At 51.6% G+C, this 16,448-nt stretch overlaps 1 protein-coding gene across 6 annotated transcripts in view; it reads right to left on the reverse strand.

Annotated features, from left to right (window-relative positions):
- DLGAP4 (DLG associated protein 4) overlaps positions 1-16,448 on the reverse strand; it is a 197,949-nt gene that overhangs the window by 84,753 nt on the left and 96,748 nt on the right. For all 6 annotated transcript variants that reach the window (XM_019655199.1, XM_019655197.1, XM_019655196.1 and 3 more), the window contains one exon: positions 364-1,432. In XM_019655199.1, coding sequence (XP_019510744.1) covers positions 364-1,359 — 996 coding nt within the window. In that variant the 5' untranslated portion in view covers positions 1,360-1,432. The remainder of the gene's footprint in view (positions 1-363; positions 1,433-16,448) is intronic.

Raw genomic sequence — 16,448 nt, forward strand, 5'->3', positions numbered from 1 at the left:
GTCCTCAAGGAGCCATCCATCTGGTGGGAGTAGCAGGTAGGAGGCTGGCAACTTGAATGTCCTGCAATTGGTCCTATGAGGAGGTTGGATGGCGCAGCTTCCAGATTTGTCTTCTAAAGGGCAGGGGCATGTTTTAATCTCTACTCAGGACTGATCTCAGAATAGTCCTAATCAATGTCTGCTGAGAGCATGACCAGTGGAAGGCATCCCCTTATTAGCAGGTACTATCTGCCACCCATTTCCTAGGCAAGTAAACAGATGCCTGAATAAAGCAACTTTCCAAGGGAATCTGTGGTACAGTTGGGCCTCACAACTGGCCTTCCCCACACCCCTCATGCCACCCTGACCCTAGCAGGGACCCACCTGAAGGTAGTGGTAGGCTAGACCCTGGTGGCAGGATTTGGACTTTAGCATGCTCTTATCCAAGGTGGCTGAGGTCTTCTGGCAGACCTCGTGGGCGTGGCTGAGGGTCAGAGTGGACCAGGAGCCCCGCTTGACATAGTTGGTGTCGGTGCCCACCCCAAGGCTGGGGCAGGAGGTTGGGGGTGCCGATGGGGGTGGCGGGGCAGTCAGCTCGGTGGTATTGTTCTTGGCAGCTTTGAGCATGTGACCGCTGATGGTGTTGTAGGCGTGCATGAAGTAACGTGGCTGGCTGCGTTCTGCCTGGCGGCCCAGCGTCATCAGCCCGGAGGCTGGCCCACTGCGGAAGGCACCCCCCTCGCCGTCCAAGTTGTCATCAGAGCTCCACCACCCCGAGATGTTGGAGCGGCTACGCCGTTTGGGCTCCCCAGCCTTGGCCCGCTCCTTGCTCTTGGCCCTCCGGCCCTTGCCGTCCTCCAGGCCACCTTTCTTGCTGCCATTGCCACCGATCTTGCCTGCTGTGCCCTCCAGTGAGGGTGCCTTGGTGAAGAAGAGCCGCTGGACTGAGTGGACCAGGTGGCGGATGCGGCCAGGACTCTCACCACGGGCCTTGGCCTCACCGCGGGGGAACTGGAGCGTGCTGAAGCCATCGCGGTGGATGGGCAGCTGCTTCTCAAACTGGTCCAGGAGGTTGGCAGGCAGCCGGTTGATCTTGGTGGCCTGGGCATGGCTGGGAAAGGGGCTCTCCTCTGGCACCTCGAAGTGGGAGTTATAGTGGATGCGGGGGAAGGTACTGCTGGGTGGCGGCAGCTGGTTGTTGAGCGGGAAGAGACCATCCCCTGGCAGAGCATTCTGCCCAGGGAAGCGAGCCTCGCGGGCGAAGGCCTCCGTGGGCGACAGCAGGTAGGGGTTGCGGTCAGGCCCTGCAAACAGGGGCTCATGTGGTGGGTCCAGGCTGTCCGAGAGGTGGCGGGGGCGACTGTCACCGAGGCCTTTCATGATCCTGGCCCTTGGGGCAGGAGCCGTTGCCCTAGCGGGGCGCCCGGGTCACCTCTCCCGGGCAGCAGCTATCCTGGGGAGAGAAGACAGAGAGGGGTCAGCTGGATTTGGGGAGGACAGTACCAGATCCCAGTGGTGGGAGGATTTTTGAAGAGTCCTGGTCTCCCCTTAACATTGAAGGGCAGAGGACAACAGTACAAACGGAGGCCCACATAACATACGTACAAAGAAAAGTTACAACTCAGGCTAGCAAATTGTTAAAACAAAATAGGTTCTACGTACTCTTCTACTTTGACAAATATATCTTCAGAATAACCTGGAAAGCCAGGCTTGAACTCAGACTTCTTGGTCTCCTCTGAATTCCACTGTGGAATGTGGTGGGGGGAGTTGTCTGCCCTCCCTTTTCCTCCTATCTCTGACTCTGTCCCTCAGCACAAAGAGCTGCACACACACGTGTACCCCAAGCTCACCCCACATGCCTCCCGAAACCACCACCCCTTGGGCCTGGCAGTGTAGGCCACCCATGGGAAGATCCCACGCTAGCCTTAGAAGCTGGCCTGGAGTCATTTGGGCAGAGAATTCCAGGGTCCCTACTATCCAGAGTGTGGTCTAAAGTGGGGGGGGATACAGGCTCCAGGTGGGCGTTTCCCCTTGGCCCCTGAACATTCCTTGCCTCATGGGGGAAGAACACAGTTGAAAGAGAGCCAGAGAGGCCATCTAAAGAGTAGGGCCCAGGACAGGGGCCCCTCTTACCCGGGTCTGAGGGCAGTACTGCCCAGCTCTTTAGTTTAGCAGAGGAATTCTTATGTCATGCAAACGCCTGTAAGAAGCTGCTCTGTCCTCAACAAGAGTCTATCAAGTGTGGCCTCTGGGCTAGATGCAGGGGGCACAGACATCAGAGAGGCCAACAAGCCATTAGCCCATCATTTCCAACTGGGATGAATCAATGACGGCCAGCCTGGAACGGAGTTCTCCAAGTCGATACAGGAGCACATCCTCAGGACTGGGTGGAGAGGGCAAGGGCTCAGGAGAGGATGGCATTTAGGTGGCACCACTGTGCCTCAATAAAATGGCGGCAGTCAGACTAGTTGGTTCTTCCAGCCAGGACTATCCTGGAAATACCAGTCTCACGCTTAGGCAAGTCCCTTCCCTTTCTGGGTCTCAGTCCTCCCAGCTCTACCATGAAGCAGAGGGGAGGTCAGTGAGGTTTCTAAGCCCTGGACCCCACTGGCCCTGCTCAGAGGAGTCCTAAGGCTTGGTCTGGCCTGTGTACCTGGTGTTCTGAGAATCGGTGTGGCTGGAACAGAGCAAGTGAGGGCAAGGGCGGTGGCGGAAGAGCTCTCGGAAGGGTGGGGCCAGGTCAGACAGTACAGGCTCTGGCTGAAGCCAAGTGTGGTAGATAGAATGATGTCTTTCAGAGCGGCCCACGTCCTAATCCCCAGGGCCTGTGATGATGTTACTTTGCATGTTAAAAGGGATTTTGCAGACATGATTAAGGATCTTGAGATGGGGAGATTATCCTGGATTACCTGGAGGGACACGACCTAATCACACGGGTCCTTAAAAAAAGGAGGCATGAGGGTCAGAGTCAGAGAAGGAGATGTGATCACAGAAGCAGAGGTCAGAGTGGTGTGGGGTCATGAGCCAAGGACTGCAGGCAGCCTTTAGAAGCTGACAGAGGAAAGAAGTCAGATTCTCCCCTAGAGCGTCCAGAAGGAATTCAGCCCTGCGACCCATTTTGGACTTCTGACCTCTGGAACTGTAAGATAATAAACCTGTGTTGTTTTAAGCCACTAAGCCTGTGGTAATTTGTTATAGAAGCAATAGGAAACCAATGCGCCAAGCATGGGTTTGGGTGTCTGAGACCTCCTCCCACTTCCCAGAGCAGCTCTTAAGGCAAATCCCAGGCCCCAAAGAACACTGGGTAAAAAATACTGGCCTAGGTGAAACCCCCATCTTCTAGATTGGGAACCCGAGGCCCTCAAAAGGGAAGAACGTCCTCAAGATCACACAGTGTGTCCAGTGTCTGAGGCAGGACTGGGGCCCAGAGTTCTTCCTCTTCCTCCAGGTAGCTGTCTTGCAACTGTCACCCTGAGCTGGCTGGCCCCAAGACACTCAAGGATCTGGAATTATTTCCTTGGATCCAGCCAATTTCACAACCAACAGTGCCCTAAGCCTCTCCCTGAGGCTGCTGCAGCGTCCACTTGGCTCTAGTTCTCCCCGTTCTCTGCCAGAGACTCTCCTTGCTTCTAGGAGTCTGATGGACCCCACTCCTGGGGTCCAGCGCACCTTAGTGACGGTCCTTGTGGCTGAGCAGCCCCCTCAGAAGCATTTCTGCTTCCACCAGGAGGCTTGTCAGAGCAGCTATCCCCACCCAGCCTGGAGAGGATCTTTACACCATATCCTCACAACAGCTACATGAGTTGGGGGACTATTATCTCCATTTTACAGATGGGAAAACTGAGGCCGGAAGAGGGAGTTATACTCAAGGTAAAATAGGTGACTCAGACTTCAGCTACCCCATCAGTATCCTGGACAGTCAAGGATTCCCCTCCACTCCAGCCAGCAACAGCTTCCTCTGGGCAAACCTCTTCTCAAAGACAACTTCAGGCAAATGAAAAACCACCCCCATATCCCTCTTGCTCCCCAGTCTTTTCTTGGCCTCCTCGCATCCCCTTGGGGCCACAGTGATCTCTGGCACTCCTGCTGGAGAACTGTGTGTGCAGTAATGCCCACTGAAGTAAGGCCAGTGATACTGAAAACAGAAGGTTGTTTGCAAACACAGCCCCACTTGCTCGGCAGGGGCCTGACTCCCTAGAAATTCCATAGGTGGAGAGGGCTGCTCACCAGGAGCAGAAGACAGCTGTAGGCCCTGCACACTTCACTCAGTTTTCCCAGCCCAGGGCACCTTCTCTATCCCTCCCAGGGAGAAGCTGGCTTTAATTTGACATCACAGGTACTCCTGATCTCTGAAGTCCAGGGTTGCCCCAGGAGGACTGTGTGAGCCTGGGCCCATGGCCGTCTCTCTGAGTCTCAGACTGAATGAAGCCAGGAGGAAGACGCGAGAAAAGGTGTGGGAAAGTGCTCAGTGAACTATAAAATGCTGGTACATGCTGTTCCCTGGGCAATAAACCCTGCCCTGGGGCCGGCCAAGTGGTGCTCTGGTTAAGAGCTGGCTTGGGACGCCAGCTCTGAGCAGCAAGGCCCCGGTTCAGATCCCACATATGAGGGTCAGTGACGCTGCGCCCTCTACAGCTAAGATGGTGAACAACAGCTTGACCTGGAGCTGGGCTGCCGTGAGTCGCCAACGACAGCATAGGCGGCAGTGAGGCTGCAGTGAGCCTGCAGTGGGCTGCCATAAAGCTACCGTAAGCGGCCGGCAGCCGGGGTGAGCGGCCGGCAGCAGGTGAGAGCTGCCAAGAGCCGCCGTGAGTAGCCGTCCAGTGGCCAACGACCGCTCTGCCTCACCCGGGAAGAGCGCAATGATAATACCAACATGGGCCAGAGAAGCGACATCCTCCACAACTAGACTGAAGAACAAAAGGGCAGCAACTTGTCTGTTCCCCTCCCCCAATTCCCCAATAAAATCTTTTTAAAAAATTAAATAAATAAATAAACCCTGCCCTGAGTCCTGGTGGTCTTAACTGATGATGTCCCTCACCTGGCTTGTGGGGGAAGGAGTTAGATAGGTCCCTACCTTGGAGGTGCCTCTGGGGTTATAGGAGGGAGAGTGGGGGCTGTCACCCTCAGGGAGACCTCTAGAGATAAGTTAGGCACTGTAATGACCACAAATGACTTCCCAGTTGCTTTTCTTGTGACTGGGCCCTCATTGTTAAAAAAAAGTCTCTTCCTCTGACTTCTGGGGCCCTGAATATCTATCCTTCTATCCCACCTCTGGGTGCATCCCAGAGCTATGGGCAGGTCCACAGTATCCCCATATCAGTAAAATGCTTCACTATCACCCAACTGGGGGCTCAAGCAAGACACCCGGGCATCTCCTTGAATTCCTTCTCCTGACTTTCCATGTCCTTCCACTAATAATAGCCCCCACTGTGCCTGGAAAATGATTCTGCCCCAGTCTCAGTTCCTATGGTCTAGGTGGAGCCAGTCCTATCCCAGAAACCCAGGAGTGGACACAATGACCCAGGCTTGGCCAATCGGAACCCTGCATCCCTCAGTACTGATTGGCTCAGAGATGAAAACAGGATTCTTGCTAGCCAATGAGATAATGGCTGAACTCTTATAAAAGAGGCATCCTCCTTTCTGTGAGAGCTGCTGTGCTTGGCAGAGTGTCAGCCTGGAGTCCTTCATCAAGATCTTGTCCAATGTCTCAGATATGAGAGTCAAGAGACATTTTGCTTAAGTCTGAGTTGGGTTTCTGTGTTTTTCAACAAAAGCCTGACTGATACTGTCCAGCCTCCTGTCCAGTTGGTCACTACAGCAGTGGCTGTGGGTGTCCTTCCCATAATATCTCCTGTAGCCTCATCACTCTGGTGCCTCACAGGCTGACTTCCAGCTGTCAGCATCTTCACATCCCTTGGGGAGGGGGAGCTTTCTCTAGCATCTGGAGCCTGCTCTGCTCACACCTGGCCTGGCTGGTGGGAACTGTCAGAGGATGAACAAGCCCCCACTTGGAGTTGGTATATAAACACCCCAGCTCCTCCACCCCCTAGGTGGGCTCTATACTGATGCCTGGAGCTGCCCAGTGGGTCTAAGCTGAGTTGTCCATAGTGGCTACTCGCTTGATAATGTTCCCATCATTGGCTGCCTGACTTCTCTGCCTCACCTCCCCACTCCCACACTGTGCTGTCTGTTCCCAAATGAAGTACATACTTGTATTTGAATCCTTGTCCTGAGCATGCTTCTGGGGAATCCCAGCTATGATAGTCACTGAGTTACAGTGATTCAGCCTTAATTATGTTTCCTGATGCCATCCCCTCTGCCTGTGTCACTCTGACCCCTTACCTGGACATCTGTACCAGCCTCTTCCCTCTGCATCCACTTTCATGGTTCTAAGCTACAGCTGAGTGATATTTCTGACATGCCAGAAAAATAGTGCTCTTCCCCTGCAGTGGCTCCCCGTGGCTCTTGGGACAAATGTGGGACTCCTGAGCCTGGCATTCAATGCCATTGGAGAGCTAGTCTCTGCAGACCTCTAACCCTTGGTTCCAGTCCCATGGCTTGCTGGAGCTAAAGGAACTGCGAGACAAAGAGTATCAGCCTGGGGAAGGGGCAGCATGAGGCCTTGCAGCAAGGCCCCTCCAGGCCTGGACCTCAGGTCTCTTGACAGTTACCCCAGGCCCCAGCCCATCAGCCTTCCTGAACTGGAGGTTTTGGCAAAGGAAGTGCTGGGGATGCACCACCAGCTGAGAAGCAGAGGGTGAGGAGGGTGGGACAGCATGAGGAGGAGACTCAGCAAAGAGGGAGGACATCCCAGAAAGGTCTCGTTTTTGCCAGCTCCTCCAGCCTCATCCCCATACCCCGCTCCCTCCTGCCAGCCAAACTCATTGCCCTGCTGGATTGTCTTTAGTTCTCATCACTCTTGGAAACTCTCCCATGTTATTTACTTGCTATTTGTTGTCCCCTGGGTCTGTGGTGTCCAAGATGGTAGCCACTATCCACATATGGCTATATAGCACTTGAAATGCAGCTAGTGCAGCTGAAGAACTCAATTTTTAATTTTAATTAAATTTAATTCACAAATTTAAATAGTCACATGTGGAAAGTGGCTACCATATTGGACAGTACAATTCTAGAACTTCACACCCACCTCCTGGAAGGAGCCGCCTCCATCACCCCCTTCTAAAGCTGGGGTCCAGGATATTCTCTTTCCTCTAACATCTTGTCCACTTTTTTGAGTAGGAAACCTAATTCATTTATTTTCTGACTTTCTTATATCTAATAATAAATGTGTCATTGGAAAGGCTATATATTTCCCCCTGAGTACCTATTTGGCTGCATCTCATAGATTTCATTTCCCCACAGGTTTTTTTCCTCCACCACCAATTTTCTTTCTGTCTCTATGGATTTACCTATTTCCCACAGGTTTTATTTTTATTGTGGTAAAATATACATAAGGTAAATTTTGCCACTTTAATCATTTTTAAGTGTGCAGTAAGTTCAGTGGCATTAATTACATTCACAATGTTGTACAACCACCACCATTATCTATGTCCAAAACTTTTCATCACCCCAAACAGAAACTCTATGACCATAATGGTTATAGAATAGTTATAAAATAACTCCTTATTCTCCCTCCTCCCCCAGTCCCTGGTACTCTCTAATCTACTTTCTGTTTCTGTGAATTTGTTTATTCTAGGTATTTCATATAAATGGAATCATATACATCATCTGTTCTTTTGTATCTGGCTTATTTCACTTAGCATCATGTTTTTAAGGTTCATCCATGTTGTAGCATATATTAGAACTCCATTCATATTCATGACTGAATAATATTCCATTGTATGTATATGCCACATTTTGTTTGTCCATTCATCTACTGATGGACAATTGGGTTGTTTCTGCCTTTTGGCTATTATGAATAATGCTATAATGAACATTGGTGTACAAGTATCTGAGTCCCTGCTTTAGATTCTTTTGGGTATATATACACACATATACATATATATATATGTGTGTGTGTGTGTGTGTGTGTGTAGAATTGCTGGGTCACATGGTAATTCTGTGTTTAACTGTTTGAGGATTTACCAAACTGTTTTCCACAGGAGCCTTACATTTTACATTCCCACCAGCAATGTTTCAATTTCTCTACATCCTTACCATTACTTATTCTTTTTTCTTATCAGATGTATGATGTGCAAGTATTTTCTCCCACTGTCCCTATAGGTTTTTAATAGGTAGCATTTTTCAGTTTTTCCTGGACCGGCCACTCATTCTTTCCTTCTTCATTAGCACTGATGGTCTCCCTTCCCCCCAGCATCCCCTGGCCTGTCAGCTCTACAAAGAACCTGAATCCATGTTCCCATAACCTCCTTGTGGGCAAGGACTGGTTCTTCTCATCTGAGGGGCAGAGGGCATGAGAAAGGATCTGGAGATGGGCATTTATTGGATGCTGTGATGGCTGTCCAGGTCCCCGCTTCAGGCCTGAGGCTCTCATGTCCCCAGTCGCCAAGAGCACCGGCTGCTGACAGTGCACAGCTGGGTACCTGCTAGGACATGCTCTCAGCCAACAGGAGATGCCTCACCAGGGTTACGTTCCTTCCCCAGGGGAGCCTGCGCGCAGTAACTGGCTGATGTGCAGGCACCACCTAGCTCTCCTGCCCAATTCAGAACAACCCCGGGTGATCATCCCAGCTCCAGAGCTCCCCATGGGATTAGCCGAGGCCTTTGTTGTAATTTCATCTCCCTTCAATTCCTCTCTCTGCCCAATCCTGCACCCCTCACCTGTCTCAGGTGTTCCCAAGAGACTGCCCCTGCAAACCTCAGTCTGTTTTCTGGGGAACCTGGCCCTAAGACAGAACATAACTGGGTTCTACTTCTTTCTCTTCTTATCACGGGACATTCCTCGATTTAATTACTCCTCCTAAGCCTCAGTTTCCTTTCGATTGTGATGAGGATTAATTGTGAGGTCCTACAGAAAGCCTCTGGCACTTAGGCACTCGATAAATATCAGTCGTGCTCCCCTCCTCACCTCACTGTACTTCTTGGGGACAGGCCAAGGCTTCCAGTGTAGGGATACTGCATAGCATAGTGGAGAGTGTATGCAGTTGGACCCGGCGTTCAAATTCTGGCTCTGCTCTTTACTTGCTATGACCTCCGACTGGTCCCTCTCTCTGGGCCTCGGTGTCCACCTCTAGGCAGTAGGGGGTTTGAGTGAGGGTGGTCTGGGCCCATGGTCACAGTGATTCCCTCTGAGCTCTCTTGGTCAGGGTTCCTGGAACACTGGGGGTCAGCCCCTCAGCCATCCAACACCCAGGGGTGGCAGGAGCCTCACCTTGGGGAGGTCTTAAAATAGGCAGGCCTGGGCCTGGCAGGGGAAGCAGCTGGCTGCCTCAGCTGCCTTTGTCTCTGAGCTACACTTAGGCCCGTCCGGGTGCCCAAAATTACCTCGCATTAATATAAGCCTCATTGCCCTCATGGAAACATGGAGGAAGCAGGGGAGCTGCTGCCTCCTGGGAGCCCTCCCTGCTCCATGGTGCCTGTGTCTGCAGCCACTACCCCCATCTGCACATCTCGCCGTATCCCAGTTCCTCCTGGAGTCAGAGTTGGCCTGTGGGCATGGGAGAGCTAACTGGGGACATCGCCAGGACCAGAACCCAGCATGGCTCTTCCTGAAGCAAAACTCACTTGGTTGTGTCATTTCCCTAATCTAGAGCCTTCTGTGGATCCTCTTCCTCAGTCCATGAGGAGGTGTGGCAGTCAAGACCCTCACTGATCTAACCCTAAATACTTTATCAGATATTAACAATCCCATCTCCCTTCTTCACAGCCCCTCCCTTTAACCAGCCCAGATCCCTCACTATTTCCTACTTCTATCTTCTGTATTTGGTGCTATTGGAAAGGCTGGTTTTGTCTAAGGCTGCCTTAACAAAGATAGAGAGGTTAAATGGGGGGAGGGGACAGTCCTGTTCGATGCTGAGCCCTGTTGTTAAGAGAGAGACAGACAACTAGAACGGGGCCTGGGAGGGTGAGTTGAATGAGAAAAGGCTGGGAATGATGTGGGTGGAGTGACTGAACCTTCTGGGGATGTTCAGAGCAGTCCATGGAGGACAGGGCCATTGCCTAGGGCCTCTGAAGGGATGACATATGGAAGGGGAAGGATGGGACTCTGTGGGGCCTCCAGGGCTTCAGTGCTGCCTTGGGTAGGGGTAGAGGTAGAGAGGGGCAGGCTGTGTTACACTGTGACTTCGTCTCTGGGTACCTGTACCATTTTCCTCTCACATCTCTTGCCATACCTGCTCCATCTCTCGCTGGCCTCTCCTCCTCTGACCTCTAAATGCTAGAGGAACTGGGTGCTTTTTGCTTCTCTCCTGATCTCATCCAGACTCGTGGCTGAAACACCACCTATATCTGACAACTCCTAAATTTACATCTTCCACTCGATCTCTCTCTTAAACACCAGATTCGTATCTCTAACTGCGTCCTTGACATCTTGCCCTGGATGTCTGACAGGTCCAAAATCAAATGCCTGATCTCCCACCCACCCTGACCTGTTCCTCCCACAGCCTGCCCCAATTCAGCTCATGACAATGTTATCCTCCTGCCTACTCAGGTTAGAAACCTTGGCATCATCCTTGAGGCCTCTTTCTCTCACCCCCTACATCCCATTCAACAGCAAATCCTTCAAAACCAACTCTGTCTTCAAGCTATCTCAGAACTCCACCTCTTCTCATCACGTCCACAGCCTTGCCCAGGGCCAGACCTCCATCATCTCCTACCCAGATGACAAGACTCCCATGGCCCTTAGACTAAAAGCTAATCTTGCTCCTCTTCTTGCTTTACGACTTCGTTTCCTACCCCTGCTCCCCTGAGCCTCCATTCTGTTCCTTGAACAGGGATCATTAACTCCCATCTCGGGGCTTTTGCTGTTACTGGTGCATCTGTCTGAAATGCTCTACCTGCCCCCCTCCCCTTTGACTACAGAACTGCTCCTTCACTTTTTACAGGTCTTGGCACACAGGCTACTTCTACAGAGAGGCTGACTCTCTCTGCTCTATCACCTGGATTTATGTCCGATGGAGCCTGGGACAGCAGGGTCAGGGTCTGTATTTGTCACTGCTGTGTCACCAGCACCCAGCACAGGGCGTGGACACAACAGAGCCTCATGGGCTTTTGCTAAATGAGATAGTGGCAGGAGGTCTTGGGGATGCCTAGAAATGATGCAGAAAGTGAGGCAGCTACAGGGTGGTAAGTTTCTGGCTCAAGCTAATCATAGCGATCCTTTAGTGAGCACTTACTATACACTAGGCACTTTCCAGATGTGAGTTCATTTCATCCTCCCTGCAGCTCTTCCCGGTGGGGATGATGAGTCCACCGTGGTAGTCAGCCTTCAATATGTATCCCGATGATCCCAACCTCCTGGCTTCTGGTATTCGTGTTCTTGTGAACAACCCCCCTCGCCCACATGAGCAGGGTTGACTGTGTAACCAATAAGATATTGTGGGAGGGTGGCCGGATGGCTCAGTTGGTTAAGAGTGTGAGCTCTGAGCAACAGGGTTGCCAGTTCGATTCCCACATGGGCCAGTGAGCTGTGCCCTCTGCAACTAAGATTGAACATGGCACCTTGAGCTGAGCTGCCGCTGAGCTGCCAATGGGTGGCCAGATGGCTTAGTTGGTTAGAGCGCGTGCTCTTAACAACAAGGTTGCCGGTTCAATTCCCACATGGGATGGTGGGGCTGCGCCCCCCGCAACTAGATTGAAAACAGTGACTGGACTTGGAGCTGAGCTGCACTCTCCACAACTAAGATTGAAGGACAACAACTTGACTTGGAGCTGATGGGTCCTGGGAAGAACACACTGTTCCCAAATAAAGTTTAAAAAAAAAAAGATACTGTGAGAACAACCGAGTGTGACTTCTGAGGTAGGTCAGAGCAGACATTGCAGCTTCTGATTCCCACTCTTGGCTCACTGGCTCTGGGGCAGTCAGCTGCCATGTTGGAGGACACTCAAGCAGCCCTAAGGAGAGAACCACACGGGGAGGAGCTGAGGCCATCTGCTGACAGCCTGCACTAACTTGCTAGCGACATGAGTGAGCCCGCTTAGAAGTATTGGGTTGTCAGAAAAGTCAGGATGCATTTTTGCAATGAAAAACATAGAAAAAATACATCATGACTTTTCCCACAACCCAATACATCCTCCAGCCCCAGTTAGCACTTCAATGGCTGAAGCCTTGGCTGACAACTTGACCACAACCTCATGAGAGACCCTGGGCCACAACCACCCACTGAGGTTGCTTCTGGGTTGCTGACTCTCAGAAAGTGTGTGGGCGAATCCATGTTTATTGTTTTAAGCTGCTGCTAAGTTTTGGTGTAATTTTTTTGTGCAGAAGTAGGTAACTAATACACCCATGTTAGAAGACAAAAAGCAGCTCAGGGGGCTACAGTTACCTGCTCTAGGCCCCACAGCCAGTAGGGGGCGGACTCTGGTGTGGATCAATCTAAGCCCACATTCCATGGCCTTGCCTACCAGGCTAGGGTTCTAGGATCCTTTTCATCTATGACAGCTCCGTTATCCAGATGGATTCAAGGTCCAAATTGTTTCCAGCCTAAGTCTGTGTCCATAGCAACTATTTGAAAAGCATGACATTCAATCAACTGGTTGTTTGGTCAACAAGATATTAGGCAACGGCTCAAGCAGATACCCCTGGATAAGGCTGCTTGGATGTATGGCCACCACTGTCCCCACTTCAGGCCCCCTCCTCCGTCTGGAGCCCAATTCCTGTGTCACCCATCCTGATAGTGAACTCTGAACATGGGGCCCAGGATGTGGGTGCTGCAGCTTCTCTGGGGTGAGGGGTACAGGTTTGGGGCTGAGGAACTCGGTGGGGACAGGGATGTTTACAAGGCCTCTCTGACACCATGGTGCATTTAAATCTGCCTGGCCTTGGCTGAGGCTTCAGAGGTCACAATGCTCCTGTCTCCCTCCAACCCCCGCCCCGGCTCAGCCCACATCTTTGTGTTACAGACACGGAAAAGACAGAAGAAAACACAGACCTAGAACCTCAGAACACAGGGGCTATAGAGGCATCCTTTAAAAAAGGCGAATAGAATCTATTCACCCAGTTCCCTTAAACCCCTTTGAGGTCTTCCCTTGACCTCAGGTAAAATGCCAGCCTCTTTATTTATTTCTCCATCATCTTCCCCGGCCCCCCTCCCCCACCAGGTTTTTCCTGTCACCAGGCCTTTACACATGCTGTTCCCTCTGCCTGAATGTTCTTCCTTTCAACTCTTCACATATCCGGCTGTTTCTGCTGATTCCAGTCTCTACTTAAATGTTGCCTCTTCAGAGGCCTTCCCTGACCCCCGTGTCTAAGACGCTTCCTCCGTCCCACCCTGTTCTCTCTCGACCCTTTTTTTTTATTTCCTTCAAAGCACTTATCAGGTTCGCTAGTCGCCTGCTTGGTTCCTTGTGTACTTGATCAATATCTGTCTCTCCATACTCTGTAGGCTCTGAGAGTGGGGGTGTGGACCACGCCTGTTTCATTTTCCACTCTATCCCCAGTACTAAGCACAGAGTACTAAGCACAAGATCATATAGTAGGTGCACAATAAGCAGCTGTTAAATGAACAAGGTAGTCAGACAAACAGAGCCTCAGAGGGAGAGGAACTGGCGAGGGTTGGAGCTGCCTGACAAGGGGGAAGGGAGTTGGTTGCTGGGCTGTCCCAGACCCCTTTCTTGTTTCTTTTCCATGTCTGGGTCCCAGATGGGCTGGGCTGGTGTTTCTGTTCCCCAGAACTTTCCTGAAAATACTATATCCCTGGTCTCTTCCCTTGCTTAATATCTTTGAAGCTCAGAAGAGATAGTCCCTCCTCTAAGAAGTCTTCCCTGACCTTGCAGGTGAGGGTAAGGCCTCCTGTGGGTTCTCTGTGATGGGAGCTACCCGCCCTAAGGACTCATAGACAGTCCTGAGTGTCCCTCTGTACCAGGAGCAAGGACCCTGCACAGAGCTGGTTTCTTGTAAATGTTCACACATGAAGAGGGTGACATACATCATGGTTTGCACGGGTTCTACCTGTTGTCCTGGAGTCCCTGGTGGCTAGTGCCTGTTTCATTCTGAAAAGTGTCATGGTTAAATGATGAATTAGATGCTCACCCCATGTTAGAAGGAACATGGGGACACAGGGCAGAGAAAGAGGGGTCTATGGCCAAGATGGAGTAAATGAGGTCTGATCTGAGTTTCTTCCCCAGATTTCTAAGCCTGGTCTCCCCCAGTCCTCACTTAGGAAGAGCCTGAGTTTGGGGGTTAGAGGGGGGTAATCATGACTGTCCCCCACCCTTCTGTCTCCAGGCCTCATCCCGGGGCCACTACCTGACACTCCAGGCTTGGCTGTCCTGCTCTAGCCACTCCCTGTGGTGGCCCCAGGGAGGTGGTCCCAGGGAGAGTGGATGCAGCCCTGCCCTTGTAAGCAGTGCAGAATAGAGGCTGAGAATGTGGGCTCTGGAACCAGCCTCCTCAAGTTTGCATCCTGGTGCTGTGTGACCTTGAGCCAGTTACTGAATGTCTCTGAATCCAGTGTTCTCAAGGGGTTGTTGGAAGAGATAAACTAATTAACACAGATGGCTTGGCCCAGCACTTGACACTCAGTGAGCACTCTAAGTTTTCGCAGTTGCTATCCTCACCAACGGGACCTCACCACAGGCAGGGATTCCCTGTTTAGCCACTTAGAAGTTCAGATGAGGGAATGGGGTTTGGCCTGGGTCCCATGGCATGTTGCTGGCAGCTGGGATTTGAACCCAGGCCTCTGGACTCCTAGGCTAGTGCTCTCTGGAGGTCTTAAACCAACAAGGGCTGGGTGTGTTCTGGGCTGTGGGCACTTTCTGAATGGTCCTCGCCCCTCCTCACGTCCCCAGAACCCAACTGTCTAGACATTTAATTAAACTTAAATAGAATTAAATGAAAATTAAAATTCAGTGTCTCAGTTGCACTAGCTGCATTTTCAGTCCTCAATGGCCACATTCAGCTAGTGTCTACCATGTGCACAGTGCAATACAGACTATTTCCATCAGCACAGACAGTTCTACGGGACACGGCTCGCCTAGAACTTGATCACTGCACATGGTTGTTGCCCATGATGCTCACATGGGACTGGGGGGGACAGTGATGGGGTCTCCACCCTCTTCAGTTTCCATACAAGCCTCTCTACAGCCTACGAATGGTGGAATATTGTTCAGCACTGAACCTGTCGTATCTTGTCCAACTCTCTCCTGCTCCGCTTTGCTGGCTGGGTTCAGGCAGGGGTTGGGACTTGCCCAAGGTCACACCGCAGGTGAAAGCTGCATGGGGTGCAGGTCTCCTGACTCTGCACTTGCTGCGCCCCAGCACCCCGCTGCCCAGACTGGACAGTCAGCAGTCAGCATGCTTGGTGGAGGTCAATGGAAATGATTTTTTTTGCTGATGAACAAAAGCCAAAAAAACTGCCCTGGGGTGATGGAGGGGACAGCTGGCTACAGCTGCAGAGCGGGTTCCCATCAGTCCCAGGAACAGCTCCCTGGTCACCACTGGGGCAACTATAGCGTTGGGAGGTGAGCAGAAGCAGGATTCATCTCCCTGTCCTCTTCCAGGGACTGGAGCAACCTCAGTAACCCGCTGGGTACCATGTCGAAGCAACATTGGTTGTTGTGCTCATGGGGGTTGGGACCCTCAGTCCTGGCTGACATGCTGTGTGTCTTCAGGCAAAGTCACCTCTCCACCTCAGTTTCCTCGTTTGGAAAATGGAGACGATTATCCCAATCGTGTGGGGCCCTTGTGAAGGGCCAACGGGACTAGCTTCATGGGAGAATGTTTGTCACCCAGGTGGCACTATGGGAGGAAGAGAACAGGAGTTGGAACCTGTCCAACTTGGGTTTGAATCCAGCTCCACCTCTTCCCAGCATTGTGACTTTGTGCAGAGGAGCAGGCCTCTCTGAGTCCAGGTTTCTTCACATGGGAGGCATGGATAAAACACTTCACTTGCTATACAGTAGAGTATTATTCAGCCATAGAAAAAAGTCAAGTTCACGGATGAACCTGAAAAGCAGTACACTAGGTGCAAGCCAGACACAAAAGCCCACATACTGTATGATTCTGTTTATATGAAATGTCCAGAATAGGCAAATTAAGAGAGACAAAAAGCAGATCTGTGGCTGCCAGCGACTGGCAGGAGAGGGAAGTGAGGAGTGATTGTTTAATGGGTACAAGATTTCTGTTAGGGGTGATGAAAGAGTTCCAGAACTAGACAGAGGTGATGGCTGCACAACATTATAAAGGCACTTAATGCGGGCCGGCTGAGTGGCGCGTTGGTTAAGAGCTGGCTTGGGACGCCAGAGGGCCCCGGTTCGCATCCCACATATGAGGGCCAGTGACACTGCTCTCTACAGCTAAGATGCTGAACAACAGCTCAACCTGGAGCTGGGCTGCCGTGAGTCGCAGG

Source organism: Hipposideros armiger, unplaced genomic scaffold (assembly GCF_001890085.2).
Source record: "Hipposideros armiger isolate ML-2016 unplaced genomic scaffold, ASM189008v1 scaffold_238, whole genome shotgun sequence".
NCBI classification, from domain to species: Eukaryota; Metazoa; Chordata; class Mammalia; order Chiroptera; family Hipposideridae; genus Hipposideros; species Hipposideros armiger.